Here is a 17,618-nt window from a genome sequence, read left to right as displayed (position 1 = left end):
TGTGTATCTCATAACTTTTGCTTAATAATGATGGTTGTTCTGCGAAACAAGAGTCTCTCCTCTGATGGTAGCTGGCTGCACTGTTTAAGCAGGTTGTGATAGAATTCTGGTTTTAGTTATTTTGCTCTTGGGCTGGAGACTATCACACTTCATCCACAGAGTGTGTAGTATATGGATTCTTCTAGCAGTARCAGGAGGGATTGTGCTGCCGGGAACTTTCCCTAGGGATTTTCCCGGGTGCTTTGTGCATGCAGTGAGGGGCACTGGGGCTGTGGTCAGGGCAGAACCCTGAGGCTGTGGCGGAAATCATGTTTGAGGGGGTGGAGGGGAAACAGAACTTTTATTCTGTGTCGTGGGATTTTGTTCTGTAACGGGAGGCATTTATTGTTCTCAGTCCAGAGAAGGGCAGCAGAACTGGTTAAAGAGTCTGGAGCACAAGGCCTGTGAGAAGTGGCTGAGGGAGCTGGGGTGGAGGAGGCTCAGTGGTGACCTTACCACTCTAAAACCACCTGAAAGGAGGCTGGAGCCAGGTGGGGGTCAGCCTCTTCTCCCAGGTAACAGGTGACAGGATGAGAGGAAGTGGCCTCAAGTGAGCTTTAGGCTGGACATAAGGGAACGTCTTCACAGAAAGGGTGGTTAGATATTGGAAGGGACTGCCCAGGGAGGTGGTGCAGTCACCGTCCCTGGAGGTGTTTAAGGAAAGASTGGACATGGCATTTAGAGCATGGTCTAATTGACATCAAGTGTCGTTCGGTTACAGGKTGGACTCGATGACCTCAGAGATCTTTTCCAACATGAATGATTCTGTTATTCTCTGCTGTTTGGYACTAGGCTCTGCTCCGGACAGCCGAGGAGCCACCGGCCTCRTTAACCGCGGYGYTCCSCKYAGCTRGAGAGCCGCGGGTGGCAGCCGCCCKGCCGCGGTGTGAGGGGCGGGCTGTGGGCGGCCGCTCCCGCTCCCGGGCAGGGCCCTGCCCCGGCTCCGCCCGCGCACTGCGGCTCCCGGCGGCCCGCGGGGCTGCGCTGGGCGGGGCCTGCGCCGGGCGGGCAGCGGCGGCTGGGCTCTGCTTGGCCCTTCCTTCCGCGGCCCTTCCTGGCCCTTCCGCGGCCCTGCACCAGGATCTGCTCCCCGCTGCAGGTCCGGAGCCGCGATCCCCGCCAGACCCTGTCCCTGTCCCTTCCCCTGGCTTGTCCCGGCCGAGCGGCTGCCTCGTTGTTTCTGTTCGCATAAATGAAGCAGTCGCGGACCGTATAGTCTTTAGGTTATTCCTCCTTTTGTGCGTCATAGATTTTTCTCTCAGAGCAGCTAAAAAAGGACAATGGGAGTTCAAGGTCTTTGGAAGCTGCTTGAATGCACCGGGAGACCCATAAGCCCAGAAACGCTGGAAGGGAAAATTCTTGCTGTTGGTATCCTTTAAAAGTAAAGCTTCGGGAACCGAAGATGCAAGGGGGGTGATTTTAACTATTTCCCTTATTTAYAAGTGATTATCTTTTTAAAAATATCATTACTATTATTGCATTTARATTGCCAACGTTTTGGGAAGTGGGCATTTTGCTTTATAATATGTGAAGTACTGAGCTCTTTTATTTTCATCTTTTCAAAAATAGACTTTTTTAATACGTTCTTTATAAGGTGTTGAGCTATAGAATTTTGCACTTTATAGATTAATGTGCTGCTCTCAGTAGGACTACAAGATGAAAAAGTTTTATGCTTATGCATCAGCTTTTCTATCCTGTATATTTGGTTAAATGGTTGGAAAGATGTGGAAGGAAGTTACCCTTCGTTTACCTGTAAAAGTAACTGGGGAGGTATTTGCTACACTTTTCCCTGCACTCTGCTTTTTGTGCAGGACCGTAGAGGCAGTGGTTTATTCTTCTCCCAAGTTCTTAGCTATTTGGGTAATCTTGGTTTTGATAAGACAAGCCTGGAGTAAGAGCCACTCGGTGGSTAAGAGAGCCACTCAGTCAAATATGGGTACTTTAGGGGAACTCTTAATGTAGTTTATGTGCAAGAGAGCATGTTTTTTCCTCTCAACGGTTCTTTAAGATATCAGTATTTGGTTGAATCAAGCAATAAAGGGAGCCAGAGATCGTGCTGGTGGTTCTGTACGGAATGCTCACCTCCTAACTCTGTTTCACCGACTCTGCAAGTTGCTGTTTTTCCGGATTCGACCCGTCTTTGTTTTTGATGGAGAGGCACCGCTTCTGAAGAGACAAACCTTGGTAAGTACCTTTGTGAGTCATTGCAATGCAAAGGACGATGGATGCATGCATGCTGATAGTAAGTAGATAGTAAGTAGCCATTTTCATTTTCCTTCCTGTTGTTCTGCTTATGCTTCTGAGATATGAGGATTGGAGGGCTTTGCAGGTGTCCTTTTCAGTCCCAGCCTGGGTTAGCTCTTGTAGTGCACAGCAGGAGCTTCTGATCTGGGCGGGCTTGATTTGCATAGGAGCCAGGTTGCAGAGAAGTAGGTGATAGCACAAGCCTGGGTTGTGCTTCAGAATGGACCTGGATTCAGTTCTGCAGGCTTTTGTACCCAGAAGCTGAAAGCTGTTCCTGAGTCCCACAGAGGAAATGGACGTAGATCTAAATGCTCTGAAGGTTATGTTCCCATTGGTGTAGGATGAGTTAGGAGTAGCTCATAGCTGCAACACGCAGAATTTTAACAGGGATTCACTAGATGTGCATCTTAGCATCCAGCAAAATCTTGTGGGTGTTAATCTTATTTTCATAGGCTAAGCGAAGACAAAGAAAGGAAACTGCCATCAATGATTCCAGGAAGACTACAGAGAAGCTCTTGAAAACACTTTTGAAGAGACATGTTATCAAAAATGCTCTTACAGGCAAAAGGCAAGAATAAAAACTATTTTTTCTTTGTTTATAAGTATGAGGTAAGTCTTTTTGAAGCTGTTAATTGCTGTTTTTTTCTTTTTTTCCCCTAAGCAATGAAGCTTTGCCCAGTATTACACAAGTTCGAAGAGAAGGAATTGATGATATGTATGTATTGCCTGCTTTAGAAGATGAGGAGAAGAATAGGTAGGTAGAATTAAGAAAATAGCTTAAATGGCTTATAATAAACTTGGGTAAAAGCATAAATCACACTTTTGGATTCTGCTGAAAGGCCTTTGACCTATGAGACATTGTAGTATATCTATAAAGTTTGTTTCTTTGATTTAGATTTTATTTCAGTTTCTTTTTTGATACAGAAACCTTATATTTACTGGAAAGTAACAGAAGAAGCTTTCAGCCCTCAGAATAAATTTCTACACTGGAGTCATGTTTCAGGATAAAAGTTCTACCGCAGTCTCTGTGGCCATGTCTGTACAGCTAAATGGGACTGATTGTTCATGTGTGGGTGGCTGCTGCTTGTGTGGCAGCTTGATTCTGTTTTGTGTTGACATGTTCAGCAGAGGCAGGCTTTGTCTGTACTTGTTTCTACTTGTCACACCTGTGACATCTTCTTAAATAAGTGAGAATGTGAAGCTGCTCTGTAGGTTACTCTTTGCACATCTCTAATTTTATATACTTCAAATGCTGACCATTGTATACTTAAATGCTGACCAAGTAAGAATCATTTCATGACCTAAACAGTGACAGTTGTCTCCATCTGGTTTTAACTGACATAAGGTTGCCTTCTTATTTTCTGTTCAGATCTTTTTGACCTCTGTATATATTTGCATGTGTTTRTATATGAATATATATTTGATGCAGTGAATTTTAGTACTTAACCAGCAAAGGGAAAATAAATGTCTTTTTGCTTAAAATATTTTCCTGGGTAAATATCTACACCTTTTGGTTTTGTTTTTTTTTTTTCTTTTTGTGATTTTTAGCTCAGAGGAGGAGGAAGAAAAAGAATGGCAAATGAGAATGAGCCAAAAACTGATGTTGCAAGTAAGTGCAACTTAGTTGCCGTGTTAGTGTAAACAATCCTCTCATTCAAGTGCTATGCTTAAGAGACAAAAAGCTTAAAAAATCCAATTGTTTGGAGATATAGGTCTTACTATRGCATTACCTATAAGCAAGCAAGTTAATTTTCAGTATTCTAAGAATTCCTATTAATAAGGAAATATAAATGCAATTTCTCCATTAAAATAGAGCAGAAKAGAAAATTCTTACGTTATCCTTTCTTTTTCTTTTTACTACTCCTCTGAACATATGGAGAAGACGTTGGTTTTTGTACGAGTGGAAATGAAATGCATGCATTTGTGCACATGTGTATGCACATAAAAGGCAGCATATTTAACAAAATTACTATGCTTCTCCAAATGTGAACTGAAGTTGAAGCTCYTCAGTGCTTTAGTTTTCACAGATAAATTCTGTATTTGCTTCTGATGTGCTGATCTGCTAGGAAGAAAAACATATAATTGAAGAAGACATAATAAATAATAAAACTATGCTTTCATCAATTGAAAAAACAAAGAAAAATCCCTTGAAAAATTTTATCTTTGAAGTAGTTCTCATTCAGAGGGAGAACTTCTTTGGAAGACTAAAATCAGAGGAGCTGGGCCTATATGACTTGCTTCTGTGATTTATATTAAGTATCTTTTTRTAAAAAAAATAAAACCAAGTTTCTCTGTATAGTGTTCATCAATAATGAGGTACTTAACATTTTATTACATAGTAGTTACTTTTTTTTTTTTGTTTTCTTCACTACATGGGAAATAGCAACAAAGTTCTTGTGGGTTTTTTTTGTCTTGTTTGAAATGATGCTCTAAATATTTTATTATTTTTGTTGTGGTGTAATATAAAATATATATTGTTGTTTTCCATTTTTATAGGAACAGTTAAGTGAAAATCCTTATTCTGTAGATATTGAATCAGAAGATTTCCACAAGTTGCCTCCAGAAATAAAACATGAGATCTTGACTGATATTAAAGAAATTACAAAGCGAAGAAGAACGTTATTTGAAGCAATGCCAGAGGTAATATTTAAGATAGATTTCAAGGCATCCAAAAGGAACTATTGCCATTAATGCAGATGAAGAAAGGGTATTACATCTGGAAAGCTTTATGCCCTGGGCTATTTAATGAGAGATGTTACCTTGAGGAGAAAAAAAATCYGATGAGATAATGACTCTTAACAGCCTTACCTCTTGATTTCCACTACAATTAACAGACCTAATTCAGTTTGGCAAAAATGGAAGAAATCATGCTGTGTTTCATGCCTCATCACATTATTTCCAAGACTACGTAACATATTACTGCTGGTGTGGATGAACCAGGCAGAATAAACACAGCTWGGATTACAAACCCTGAGGTTGTTAGAGGAGCTGGCAGCTGGGAAAAGGCTTCTGTAATTTAGGCAGATGTGTTGAAGCTGTTCAGAGACAAATGAGGAATCCTATAGTGCCACTTGTACAGTGATATTTTGAAAGTACAATATATATCAGATCAAATTATGGCTTGTGTCCATGTGGAAGCTAAGAACCATAATTTTAAAATGATCCACATGTGGATTCTCTTTTAACTGATTTTTTATTTTTAAGGTGGGGGTGCATGCTGATAACCAGCTAAGTTTTGTTGGTCACAAAATTAAGATCTCATGTTTAACCAGCAYTCAGAACTACTGGTATCTTTTAGAACTGTTGTGTGTTGCCAGTATAGTATTGCTGTTGCTTGGAAGTGCAGCAGCCAGTGAAGGACAAATATTAGCTGCTTAAAGGAACTTGTGGAAGAATTCCCACTCTCTGGAAGAGTGTGGGAAATGGTCTTGCTTAAAAGGACTGTTTTATTTCAAATGACTTGTTTGTTTTGTTTTGTTTTTTGTTTTGTTTTGTTTTTTTTTGAGGACTCCAATGAGTTTTCCCAGTACCAGCTTAGGGGTTTGCTTAAAAAAAGCAACCTCAATCGGTGCATAGAAAATGTGCAAAAAGAAATGAATGAACAGCACTCAGGTGAAATCCAAACACAATATGAAAATGAAGGCGGTTTTGTGAAAGAAGTGGAATCAAGGAGGGTGGTCTCTGAAGAGACTTCTCACTATATTCTGATAAAGGGTATGTCAGGTCTTAATTTTGTAAAAGCTGTTGTTTGGAGAGTGTGCTCTGTAACTGGCAGTTTTAAGAAAAACCTTAATCTTGGTTAATGGTTCACGTAGCCAGTCCTTTGTTTGAAATGTGCATTACTGTTGTACATCATTAACTGTGATCTGTTGTGCATCATTAACTGTGATCTGTGAACCTGTAGAAAAGTGTTTTCTAAATCTTTATATAATGATGTTCATTATGTGAAATGGAATGTTATTATAAAGCACTTTTTTTCAACAAAAAACTTACTTTCAGGTATTCAAGCAAGAGAAGCTATGGGTAGAGACCTAGAAACGACTGCAGGACCTTCATCCAAAATGCACGATTTAACTAAATTAAATAAAGTCAATGAATCTCCTGCTAATGCAAAGCTGGCTGCATCTGACAAGATGCAGACCGAGAAAGATGACAATGTGGTGACAGCACCCCCCTCTCCTCGGACGTTGCTTGCTATCCAGGCCGCTATGGTAGAAAGCAGCTCAGAAGAAGAATTGGACACAGGACAATTGAAAATKGATCAGTTTGTATCAGAGGAAGGAAATGTGTCTCCAAGAACACTGCGGGCAATTCAGCAAGCTCTGAGTGAAGATGATAAAAGGGAGGAAGTTGTTACTGCTGCAACTGATGAGGTGCTGTCAGAAAGACCAAAAGTGAAGGATTTTCTCCTTATTAGCTCAGATGAGGAAGAGCAGATTCCTGAAATTAAGGAGGGAAAAAACATTCCTACAACTACAATTTGCTCATCAGTCCAAGTGACTATGCAAAATGCTGAATTTGAACAGAAGAGTCAGGAGCTGGAAAAAAATCATATTACACCCAAAGACACTGATATATCCAAGTATGAAAATTATTCTGCTATTGAAAATAATAGAAAAGACAAGGAAGATGTAGCCAGARAAGAAAATGATTTAGAAAGTCATATTGCACCCAAGGACRCCASTATATCCRTAGCTGAAACTTATATTGACAATACTAGAAAAGACACAGAAGATGGACACAAGGAAGAAGATGATTCCAAAAATCATGTTTCACCAAATGATACCAGTATATCCAGAGCTGAAAATTCTTATGTTGACAATACTAGAAGTGGCAAAGAMGACTTAGATAAAGAAAAAAATGGTTCCAAAATGGACTTAAAGTCTGTGGGAGATAAGGATGTGAATTTGTGTGCACAGAAGCCAAGCTGTTCCCCTGTGAAAGCTAGAATAGAGGCTTTGATTCATGCTGAAACAACAAACCTTTCTAAAACTGAGGAAAACTTGAAAATTTCTGAAAACACAGTAGTTTCACAAAGAGAGGAGGCTGGATCTGAGGATATTAGTTTTTTTCCAGAAGCAAGAGATCTTGAGGAGGAAAGAGAGGAGAAATCACAGTCTGAAGACAGTGATTCTGATGGTATGTGCTTTTTAATTGTGTAAAAGTATAAGAAAATAGATCCATATTRTATTTGTAGTCAGTTGAAGGTAACCTTTTCTCCTAATAAGAAATTCTTTAAAATACATCTACTGCCAGATATGTAGGAGGCAGGAAGAAAATCTGAGCTATATTTTTTCCCTTGGTGTCACATTTTATCATTGGAATCTGAGTATAGAATATGGAGTCAGGAAAGCATGTTGTTGTATACACTGGACTTAACTAGTGTGTATTAACAATCAGCCACTTGGTTTATGTGATTTCACAATCCTTATATTTATGTACTGTATACAGGAAAAAAAATCACTGCCCAAGTTAAGAATGTGTACAAGTCTCTATTTTCTTTTAATAGGAAGCTTCATTGAAGTGGATGCTGAAATCAGTAATGAGGCTGAGCTTCCTACTAAACATGAAAAAGTGGGTGATGAAACGGTGCTTCCAGAAGTGGAGACRGACACACCTGATGTTGTCACACAGAACTTGCTGAAGGAGTCTGATGATGTGCAGTTGGAAAACACTCAGAATGTTGAAAGAGAAGCTGATGGTAAAAATGCAGTGGATGAGTGGCAAGACATCAGTTTGGTAATTCCTCGTTTCTTGTTTTGAGCATGTAATGGATTGTTTTGTCTCCAAGTAGTTGTTTAGGAAAACTATTGGACAGCTTCTTACTGTTTYGTTGCCTTCACATATGTATCAAATTGTGTGGGAACTGATCTTTMTTTAAAGATGGTTAATGATAATCTCCCTAAAATCAGAGGAAAACTTCAAGGTTTTAGCACATTGATGATTAGACCTRTCTMTGGTCTTACARTTTGCTGCATTAGAGAAAATATAAYGATCTCCTACTGTGAACWAATGGAACATATACTACTAGAATAATTGTRTTTGGAAACTTATTGCTTTGCTAAGTATGCCTGAATTGTTGAAATAAAAATAATGATCTTGGTTTATAAATTCAGGAAGAACTAGAAGAATTAGAAAAGGACCTTTCTGCTGAGCAGAATGTACTTCAGTCTCAAAAACAGCAGCAGGAACGTGTTGCCGCTTCTGTAACAGGACAGATGTTCTTGGAAAGCCAGGTAATATTTGTTGAGTCATTTTGATTTGTGTTCTTCCTCCACCCTAGTCATTTACTCAAAAGCTGTTAACAATTTTGCTCCTTTTTCTCTTATGAGCTTATTTTCTTCAGTTTGCTTGATAAAAATATTGAAAGTGTTGAGGTAATCTTGAATTCCAACCATTTTAAGTAAACATAACAACATTTTAAAATAATAATACAGTTRTGGATAAGTTAGTATATCTTTTAAGCATATATAAGTCAATGTATTATTTAAAGGTTGGGCCAGTTTGATCTTTGCCTGTTTTTGTGTGAAAGGTGCAAAATGAACAAAAAATATTAGGAGGCTATATTCAGCAGCAAAGAATTGATGCAGTCTGTGTGTTAGGTAAACTGTGATTTCCCCTRGGGATTAGAAGTTAAAAAATTACAAGAAGTCTGTGTAGTTTATRCCCTGAGTAAGCAGTTTAAAGGAATTTCACCAGTAATGCCTGAATAAGCCTGTTACTTCTGTGTTGTTATTGGTGTTCCATGGTTAATACAATGTGTTTGGGTTAACATACCCATAAGATGTAGACTAGTGATAGTGTCTGTGATGTAATAAACTTATGCTAACAAATTAATTCTGAGAAATATGTAAGTACTTGTATTTTTTTCTCTTAATGGGACAGTTTAAGTAGTTTTAAAATGATATTTTAATCTTGGTTAAATATTAGCACACACTTATTTTTTCAGGTGATTTTTTTAAAGGCCAGTGGATTGCTTTTGTAATATTGTATGCTGTGTAATCATAGGCACACCACTATAGTTGTCTTTTGATCCTGTGCTTTTATTCTTAATTACAGTAAAAATGTAAAGTCTTGAGACTGACTGTGTCAAGCCTCAAAAGCCATATGAGTGAAGAACATAATCCAGACTTGTGTGACTAGCACGAATCTGTAACCCTAGTGCATGTGGGATATTTAAATGAGGTTAAGTAATGTATTCCATAAAAGCAAAAATGCATCGCAGTGGAGATATATCAAAATACTATCCAAGGAACAATTAGTTTTGCCACTGTTTCCTGCTTGATATGAATGTTTCTCATATGCTTTCATACTATCTTAGATGAAGTGATGACCAAATTTTTTTTCAATATGATTTTTTAAATTTTACTTTTTATATTTGACTTGTGTCTTTCTTTCTTGGAGCCCACATRATTGTAATGCATGGAGTTTTGTTCTTGGTGTGCAAAGCAACACTTACGTATGCTTGTGTACTTAAGATAGCAGATTCTCAAACTGTGTGGTAAAGGTGTGCTCAAGTAGTGCTTGACTTATGTAGCACRGTCTGCCTGAGAAGACTTGAGTGGGGATTCTCCCTTGACTTAAGTGAGCTTGRCACTTTTTACTGGAAGTTTAAGGTTTGTTGTCAAATATTAAATAACTTCCAAGTGTGAATCTAGCAGTTTGGAGTCAAACAAAAATATATCAGAAGTTAATTCTTTAGATGAATTAGTAACTGTTTTCCTTCCATCCTACAGGAGCTCCTCCGTCTGTTTGGCATTCCATATATTGAAGCTCCAATGGAGGCAGAGGCACAGTGTGCCATATTGGACCTTACTGATCAGACCTCTGGGACAATCACTGATGACAGTGATGTTTGGTTATTTGGTGCACGACATGTTTATAAAAATTTCTTCAGTCAGAATAAATATGTGGAATACTATCAGTATGTTGACTTTCAGAACCAGCTAGGTAAGCCTCAGGTATTGACTTGTTAAACACAGTCTTTAATAAGAGAGCTCTGTCCTCTGTCTCTGAAATTGTATATTCTACAGAATTTTGTCTCTTATTACAATGTCTGTTCCTTGCAGTCTCTAAAGCCATTGAGTTAGGTTGCTGTTTTACTGCCAGGTAACCCCCCTGATTTTGTAGACATCTGCATTTAATATACTGAGTTAGTGAGATGGTCATCCAAGGCTGGAGATATGAACTATTATACCAGTTTCTGAGTAAATATTAGCATAACTTTTTTGATGTGGTGGGAAGATGATGTCACCAGGTTTTTAGTCTTCTGGAAAGGGAAGTTAGTTTTGGACATACTGAAATGTAATGTATTAAAAAAGAATCTGGAATATGTGTATGCTGCATAAAATATTTTTCATATAGTTGACACTGACAGATCTTTTTCTCCTTTCAGATTTCTCTTGAACTAGTCTACAAGTTGTTGCCAGTTTTGTTAACTACTAAGCTTTGGTGTCACAGAGTATTAGGCAAAATATGAGCCAATTTAAACTTGTTATTATGTCTTGAGCAGAATTCTTTTAAAATCAGTTTTGACATTTTCAATTTGAAAGGCTATAGATGTAGAAATAATACTTTAATGTCTTTAGCATGTAAAATTTCATAACATTTCTATGGGGTGAAAATGTATCTTTGGTTTCTTYCAGCAAATTGAATGAAATTTTTCCCCTACTTACATATTCTACTGTAGCATAATTGGAAAGGATTGCTGTAAAAGCATGTCTGTGATTTTTAATTGGTTTTAATGTGATAAGCCAAAGCTTCTATTTAATTATTTATTTGTATATGGGGGAAAAATAATCATCAGTCTTTATGTCACMTTMCTCTGTAGCCTTGTGCTTCTCTCTGTCACATTCCTCTGTAGCCTTGTGCTTCTCCTTTTTGCCCATGCATTGCAGAAATTTTTTCTGGACAGCTGATGGATACTGTGATTAGCATGATGATGGTCTTGTTTTGTGTGTTTAGACTCATATCCCTCCTTTTCTGCATGGAGTTCTTCTTAAATGATTTTTTAAAAATCCAAACTCTTGAAGCTGGTCACTAAAAATCARTCTGGTTACCTCAAACCTTATAGCCTATCAAATAGAGTTGAGTTCTCCCTTCTTTCTGGCTGTTTCCTGGGCTCTTCTGGTATACTTGGTAACTGTACCAGCACAAAGCAAAAGACTCCCAGTTGAGGAACACTTCTGGAAAGCAGAGACATTTATATTATGGACTAAAATTCAAACAGAATGATTTTATTTGATTCTGGTTTTACTAAATTCAGRTCAGCATTAGATGAGAACATGACAGTGACAGGATTAAATAAGTGTAAAGAAAAATAYCTTTTAGCAGCCCTGAATTTTGAAATTTACAGAATAGAAGAATTGTTTAGGTTGGAAAGACCTCTGAGATCATMGAGTCCAATYTTTGGCTGATCACCACCTYGTCAACTAGACACTAAGTGYCACATCCAGTCATTTCTTGAACATTTCCAGGGATGGTCACTCCACCATCTCATTCAACAGTCCATTTTAATGTTAAACAATTATTTCCATGAAAAAATCCTCTTGATGTCCACTGTAACATTTTAATTTTGACAAGATGTATTTGCCAAATTAGCACAGTGCTAATTTTCAGCATTGTCAGTAATTCAGTATTTCAGTATTCTTGAGCTAGCAGGAGCATATTGATACTGCTCCAGAATATAATTTAGCAAATTCTGATGTTGAATTAAATATAATTTTACAGAGTTGTTGCCTTTATRGTCCTTTCAGTTTTTGCCTTTCAGATAATTTTAATTTTTAAATGGTAAATAATAAATGCTGAATCCCCTCACTTTCTTTTCCAGGGTTGGATAGAAGCAAGCTAATTAATTTGGCGTATTTGCTTGGAAGTGACTACACTGAGGGCATCCCAAATGTTGGCTTTGTAACAGCGATGGAGATTTTGAATGAATTTCCTGGGCATGGTTTGGAACCTCTCTTAAAATTTGCGTATGTTTTGTTATGTCCTTCTTTTCTTTCTCTCCATATTATGACTATTARTGAATATGCTTTTCTGATGCTTAAGCATGCTGCAAAACAATTGACCATCATTGAACATCRTTAATGGGACTAAGTTAGCTGTAAAGCATGACTCCATTATATCACTGTTTGGAATTACAGGTGGGTAAGGTGACAAGTTGATATAGCAGTCACAGTGCGACAAATACAGACAACGGAACAGCTGGAGAATTGTGTATTTGCCTCAGAGTTCATTGGAGACTGGATCCATAGTAGAGCAGAGGTTCATCCTCCCTGGGTTCATGAGAGGTTGCTGTWCCTTGCTCATAGAGAAAAGGGACTTGATTAGTAAGGAATGGGTGACCTGGAAAGAGACAGGCAGGTAGGCTGTGGGCAAGAACAAGATTTGAAGAGAGCCAAGGCAGCTGTATTGGCAATGGCAAGGATAGTTAGAAGTCATTTATTTTTCCTTTTTTTCCCCCTGGCATACTAAAAAAACCTCCAAAAATGATCACTGTGTGTGGAACATCCTCTGCAAGTGAGGCTGTAGTTGGGGCCTTCTGTTTAGCAGCTTATGGGGAACCTAGACAATGCTTGCTGCTGTGGCTTACAATGGCTGCATTTAATGTGCATGTTTTGTCTTCTCTACTTCTAAGATTATTTGCCGTCCTTGGCCACCTTTGGCCATCCTTGATTTGGAAATCTTCTACCTTATCTCTTGTAGTAACTGAAGTAGGGAGACTAAGTCTATTGAAATTAGCATGATAGCTTTTGATATTTCAAACTTCCTTTTATGAAGCAAATTAATAATTTTTTGTGTTTTTCAGTGACTGGTGGAATGAGGCTCAGAAGAACAAGAAATTCAGGCCTAATCCACATGATACCAAGGTTAAGAAGAAACTGCGGGAGCTGCAGCTTTATTCAGGTTTCCCAAATCCAGCAGTGGCAGAAGCATATCTGAAGCCTGTGGTGGATGAGTCAAGGGGTTCATTCACCTGGGGAAAGCCTGATGTAGAACAGATCAGAGAATATCCTTTTACTTGTTAAGTGAAAATACACRAAGTTCAYAAGGAGTCWGTAATGTAGTGTCAAGTTCTTAACWTCTCTTTGGTGTGAGGGGCCCCAAGGTCCTACATGCGCTCCCCTAAAATGATGCCAGCTCTGGGATGGAAGGGAATGCAGCCATGCRTGTGTAGCACTCAGGGCTGCTCTGCCCTCCTGAGAGAGGGGGCTGCCTCACTTTGCATGCAAAGAGAATTTTGTAGCTGAACTGACTAGTTTGTTGTGATGTTATGTTTCTGTAACTGTCCTGTGCATGTTTCTAGACTTTGAGTGGGATTGTTTGCACAATCCCTCTGTATGTTTGCCAATTTTCACAAATAAATCTCAAAACCTAGACAGAAATRGTGTTTCAGTCTGCACAYTATCTGTAGTCATTCTCTCATTTCTGCTTTCTTCCARTAATGTCTGTTTTTTGCATCTGTTGCAGTCTGAACTGCAGTGAACTGTTGAAAAGTAGGTGGCAATGAATGCAGAGCTAATAGTGTTTTAAACAGTAAATGAAACTTCCAGTGGGTGCAAGTGTAAAAATAAGGTTTATTTATAGTAATTTTGTGTTACGGCAATATCATTTAGCCAAAATGAATTCTGACTCCATTGAGACATGCTTTTGAAAATGTTGATATTAGAGAAAAAGTTCTGCAATTAGTGGGGATGTAGCAGTGTGATCGTGATATGTTGTTTTCACTGAGAGTCTTTTGTCTGATTTTGTAGTAGAAAAAGCTTTGAAGTGGATCATCCTTCCTCCAGACATTGTTTACTTTAGGCATTTTCATTTTATGTTCTTACAAAATACCAGTCATAGCAAAGTAAAGTTCCTTAACTTTTCTACACATTCTGCAAGGATCACTTYGGCTGGACTAGGACAAAGATAGATGGAATCCTTTTGCCTGTGATGAAACAGCTGAGCTTGCAACAGGTGAAGTAAAAAACTAGCTGTAGTTTAAGGGTAACTGGAAAATTGTGAGAGAAGCATTTTGAAGAGACCATCAAGACTTTGAAGTAAAACACCTTTCCTAGAAACTAGGCTTTGGTGATATAGTTTTTATGTATATATATATATGTAAAGTCACTTGAATTACTTCTCTAGACTTCATTTCTGTATGATTTGCGTGTGCTKTGAGGGACTCTGCATAAATTTCAATTGTTCCAATCTATCAAGCACCTGTCTCAAGTCCAGGCTGCTGTTTGTTCTGGACATGGTGGAAGCTACAGGTACCTCAAGCTACTTTTGTACTTCTAAAAGACAGTGTGTTGTCTCTAAAAAGTATTTATAAAAGTGTCCTTACAATTTTGGTGAAGTTACACTGCCCGTTTGATGCTGTGCACATCCTTTGGGGAGGAGTGCAGACTGAACTGTTGATCAAATGCCCATTGATAATATTACTCTAATTTCCAAATAAATGTGCTGTCAGTTTTAGTAACACTTGAAAGTGAATAGTGATGCCATCTGTGATAGTTGTCAAAGTGGGTTGTAAAACTGATCCCCAATGTCAGATCATTTTCTACTTTTGCCATACACAGGATAGATACATTGTCTAAACCAGTGTTCTAGGTATCACTTAAAGGAGCAAAAGCTGCCAAATCCCATGGTTAAATACTTAGACAATTTTAGGGAAAAAGTAGAGGATTGGCTTAGTCTATGCAAAAAGCTGTGGTTGAATAGCCCAAATCCACAGTGTGATGACTGCTACTTCTACTCTTCAGCCTTTACATGGTAGCAGCATGTGGTGCAATGAACTTGAATCAAAAGCCTGCACCTTCTTGCACTTATGGCATTTACTTAGTAAACATTCTGCTTTAACAGCTGGAAGCTAAGGATGTGTTTGTAAGGGCATACTTAAGAGCACTACAGAGATTCTCAGTATTAGGGTTGACAGTAGCAACATACRTCTAATCACCAGCAGCACAATATTTGTGAAATCTCACTGGAGTTTGCTAATTATTTAGATTCTGTAAAGGTTCTTGCTGCCTAATTTATTATAAAGCACGAATATTGCTATAATGATGCATGTTATTGTTCATGTCTATGTGCATATATATTAATTTCATTAATCCTTTTTCCTGTTTTAGTTTTGCATGCTTTTTCATATAGCTAAYAACTGAATTGCCCTCACAAAAACATTTGAATGTGTTTTGGTTTTATTTTTGATAGACTCAGCTTCGAATTGATTCATTCTTCAGACTAGAACAGCATGAAAAGCAAGCTATTAAAAGTCAGAGACTGCGCAGAGCTGTGACTTGTCTGAAGAGAAAGGAAAGAGAAGCAGAGGATGAAATGCAGGAGGCCACTGCTGATACGGAGATGGAACTTAAACAGCCTGGGAAAAAGAAAGGGAAAGGTACCTCAGGCAGTGCAAATCAAGCTGCAGCAACAAAAGCACAGAGYGGAAAGAGAAGAAAAGGTTCCGATTCCAGAAAAGAATTTTTATATGGAGGTGGCTTTGTTGGAAATTTGCATCTTTCAGAAACTTCTAGTGACTCCTCAGTGGAGGAATCCAAAGGCAGAGATTTAGGCAAGAGCAAAAGGAAGAAAAACACATCTGCAACAAAGACAGCAGACCATAAAGTGAAAAAAGAGTGCAGTAGCTCAAGTGGTGAGGATGAAGACAGGGGAAACATAGTCTTGGTGACTGCCAAACCTGTGTTTGAAGGCAGAAAAAAGAAATCACGGAGCAAGAGAGGAATAAAAAAGAAAATGTCTTAGAGAAAAGAAATATTAAAGAAGAGAGACTGTATGTAATTTTTCTGACTTGAGCTTTGTAAATATCCAAATGAATTTTTTATAAAATATAATAAATTATCCCTATTTGCAATGCATTTTGTCATACATTTTCTGTCCAGAACTTAAATAGAAGCTATTCTAATAATGAAAACACTAATTTTAACACATTTAATCAGAAAAACCTAGACTGTACTTGATCAATGTTTCCAGACTTCAGATTTTAAAATTGAGCCAAAACCTGTTGTCAATTTATTTGCATTCTAATTGAGTTGATATAGCTATTAAAATCACATGTGATGTGTTTCTTCTTTAACTTCAATTTAAATGAAATTCTGGAAATTACTTGGTTTATGTCCAAGTGTTGCGAGAAGTGAAATAAGTTCTATTTTTTTGCTTTTCTTCTTCCCTTCACTAAGCCTGTCTTGAAAGTTTTGTGCCTAAAGTAATGTTTATTGTAGAGAGATGATGCAAACCCATAAAAAATCTTAATGAAAAACACACAGTACAGGAAGTCCTTCTATAATCTGATGTGTGGTAATTGTTTGTGTTCTGAATGTAAACAACATATTTCTAGATTAGGAGTTACATGGCTGTATCCAAAGACAGGATTTGTTTGCAAAAGTGATGTTTAGAGGTATGTACAGGTTAGAGGTATGTACAGGTTACAGCACTTACATTAATTTGCAAAGGACAATGTGCAGCTCACACGCCTCACTTCTCTGAATGTAGAATTTATTTCTAGTTCCTGTGGATTAAGGAGGAAAAACACAGAATTCTACCCATCCTACTTGTTTTTTTAATGTTACATTTTAGTCCTTCTTGCCTTTTTTTGGTCTTCTCATTTGATATTTCTACTGTGTTTCTCATTGTTTCATTGTTTGAAATCCAAGTGCATACATTCAAGTTTTGTGCGAGGCATTTTCCTCCCCTAAATGGGTGAGTGGCTGAGGTGAACTGGGTGGGATTTGGCACTTACAACTGCAGGGAGTCTGATGTTTATAGTGGGTGAAAATAATCCCTTTTGATGCTATTTTTCTAAAAGATCATAGTATTCTAAGCAAATTCTCAGTCAGTCTGTGATTTGTTTTGTAAATCGCTCATTAGCATTACTGAATTTTACTTTAAAAGCATCTACCAGGTGCTGGTGAGTTGTTTATAAGTGTAGAAGAGCTCTCTGCTGCATATGGTCAAGTACAGAGACCCTCAATTCTCCATAGGCCTATTYAGTATTTTTGTACAATAATTTATTATTTCTTGGTAACCCCTAGAAACCCCAGTCGAGTTTGAAGTCTAATTTTTCTAAAAAATGTGTAGAGTGAGAGATGGCTCCTGCCTGAACTGCTTACAGTCTAAAAAAGGGAAGTCTTAGATACCTGTGTTTGTTCCCATGACAGTGTTTGCAATCTATTGAACAAATGGACATCTTGGATATGGAGGAGTGGTACATTTATGCAGCTGTGTCATGGGGTAAAGCAGGCTAGGSTTTTGGGGGTTGTTTATTTTGCTACAGTTCTGCATTCCAATGTGAGCATGCATTTCTATACCCCTGATGCAAATGCAGGTAAATT

General features: G+C 38.0%; 1 protein-coding gene across 1 annotated transcript; it reads left to right on the top strand.

The window, feature by feature from the left end:
• Nucleotides 1-1,060: 1,060 nt before the first annotated feature.
• On the top strand, nucleotides 1,061-17,089 carry ERCC5 (ERCC excision repair 5, endonuclease). The gene is made up of 15 exons (XM_057378178.1): nucleotides 1,061-1,407; nucleotides 2,048-2,223; nucleotides 2,736-2,851; nucleotides 2,945-3,037; nucleotides 3,832-3,892; nucleotides 4,780-4,923; nucleotides 5,790-5,997; nucleotides 6,283-7,422; nucleotides 7,793-8,022; nucleotides 8,400-8,519; nucleotides 10,020-10,233; nucleotides 12,113-12,257; nucleotides 13,094-13,296; nucleotides 14,162-14,244; nucleotides 15,481-17,089. The coding sequence occupies exons 1-15, from the start codon at nucleotides 1,320-1,322 to the stop codon at nucleotides 16,030-16,032; spliced, it is 3,573 nt and encodes a 1,190-aa protein (XP_057234161.1). The 5' UTR covers nucleotides 1,061-1,319; the 3' UTR covers nucleotides 16,033-17,089.
• Nucleotides 17,090-17,618: the final 529 nt, after the last annotated feature.

Source organism: Malurus melanocephalus, unplaced genomic scaffold, assembly GCF_030028575.1.
Source record: "Malurus melanocephalus ecotype Western Australia unplaced genomic scaffold, MMel_1.1 scaffold_344, whole genome shotgun sequence".
Taxonomy (NCBI): Eukaryota; Metazoa; Chordata; class Aves; order Passeriformes; family Maluridae; genus Malurus; species Malurus melanocephalus.
Note: the sequence above shows the minus strand (reverse complement) of the source record. Positions and strands in the feature narration are given on the sequence as shown.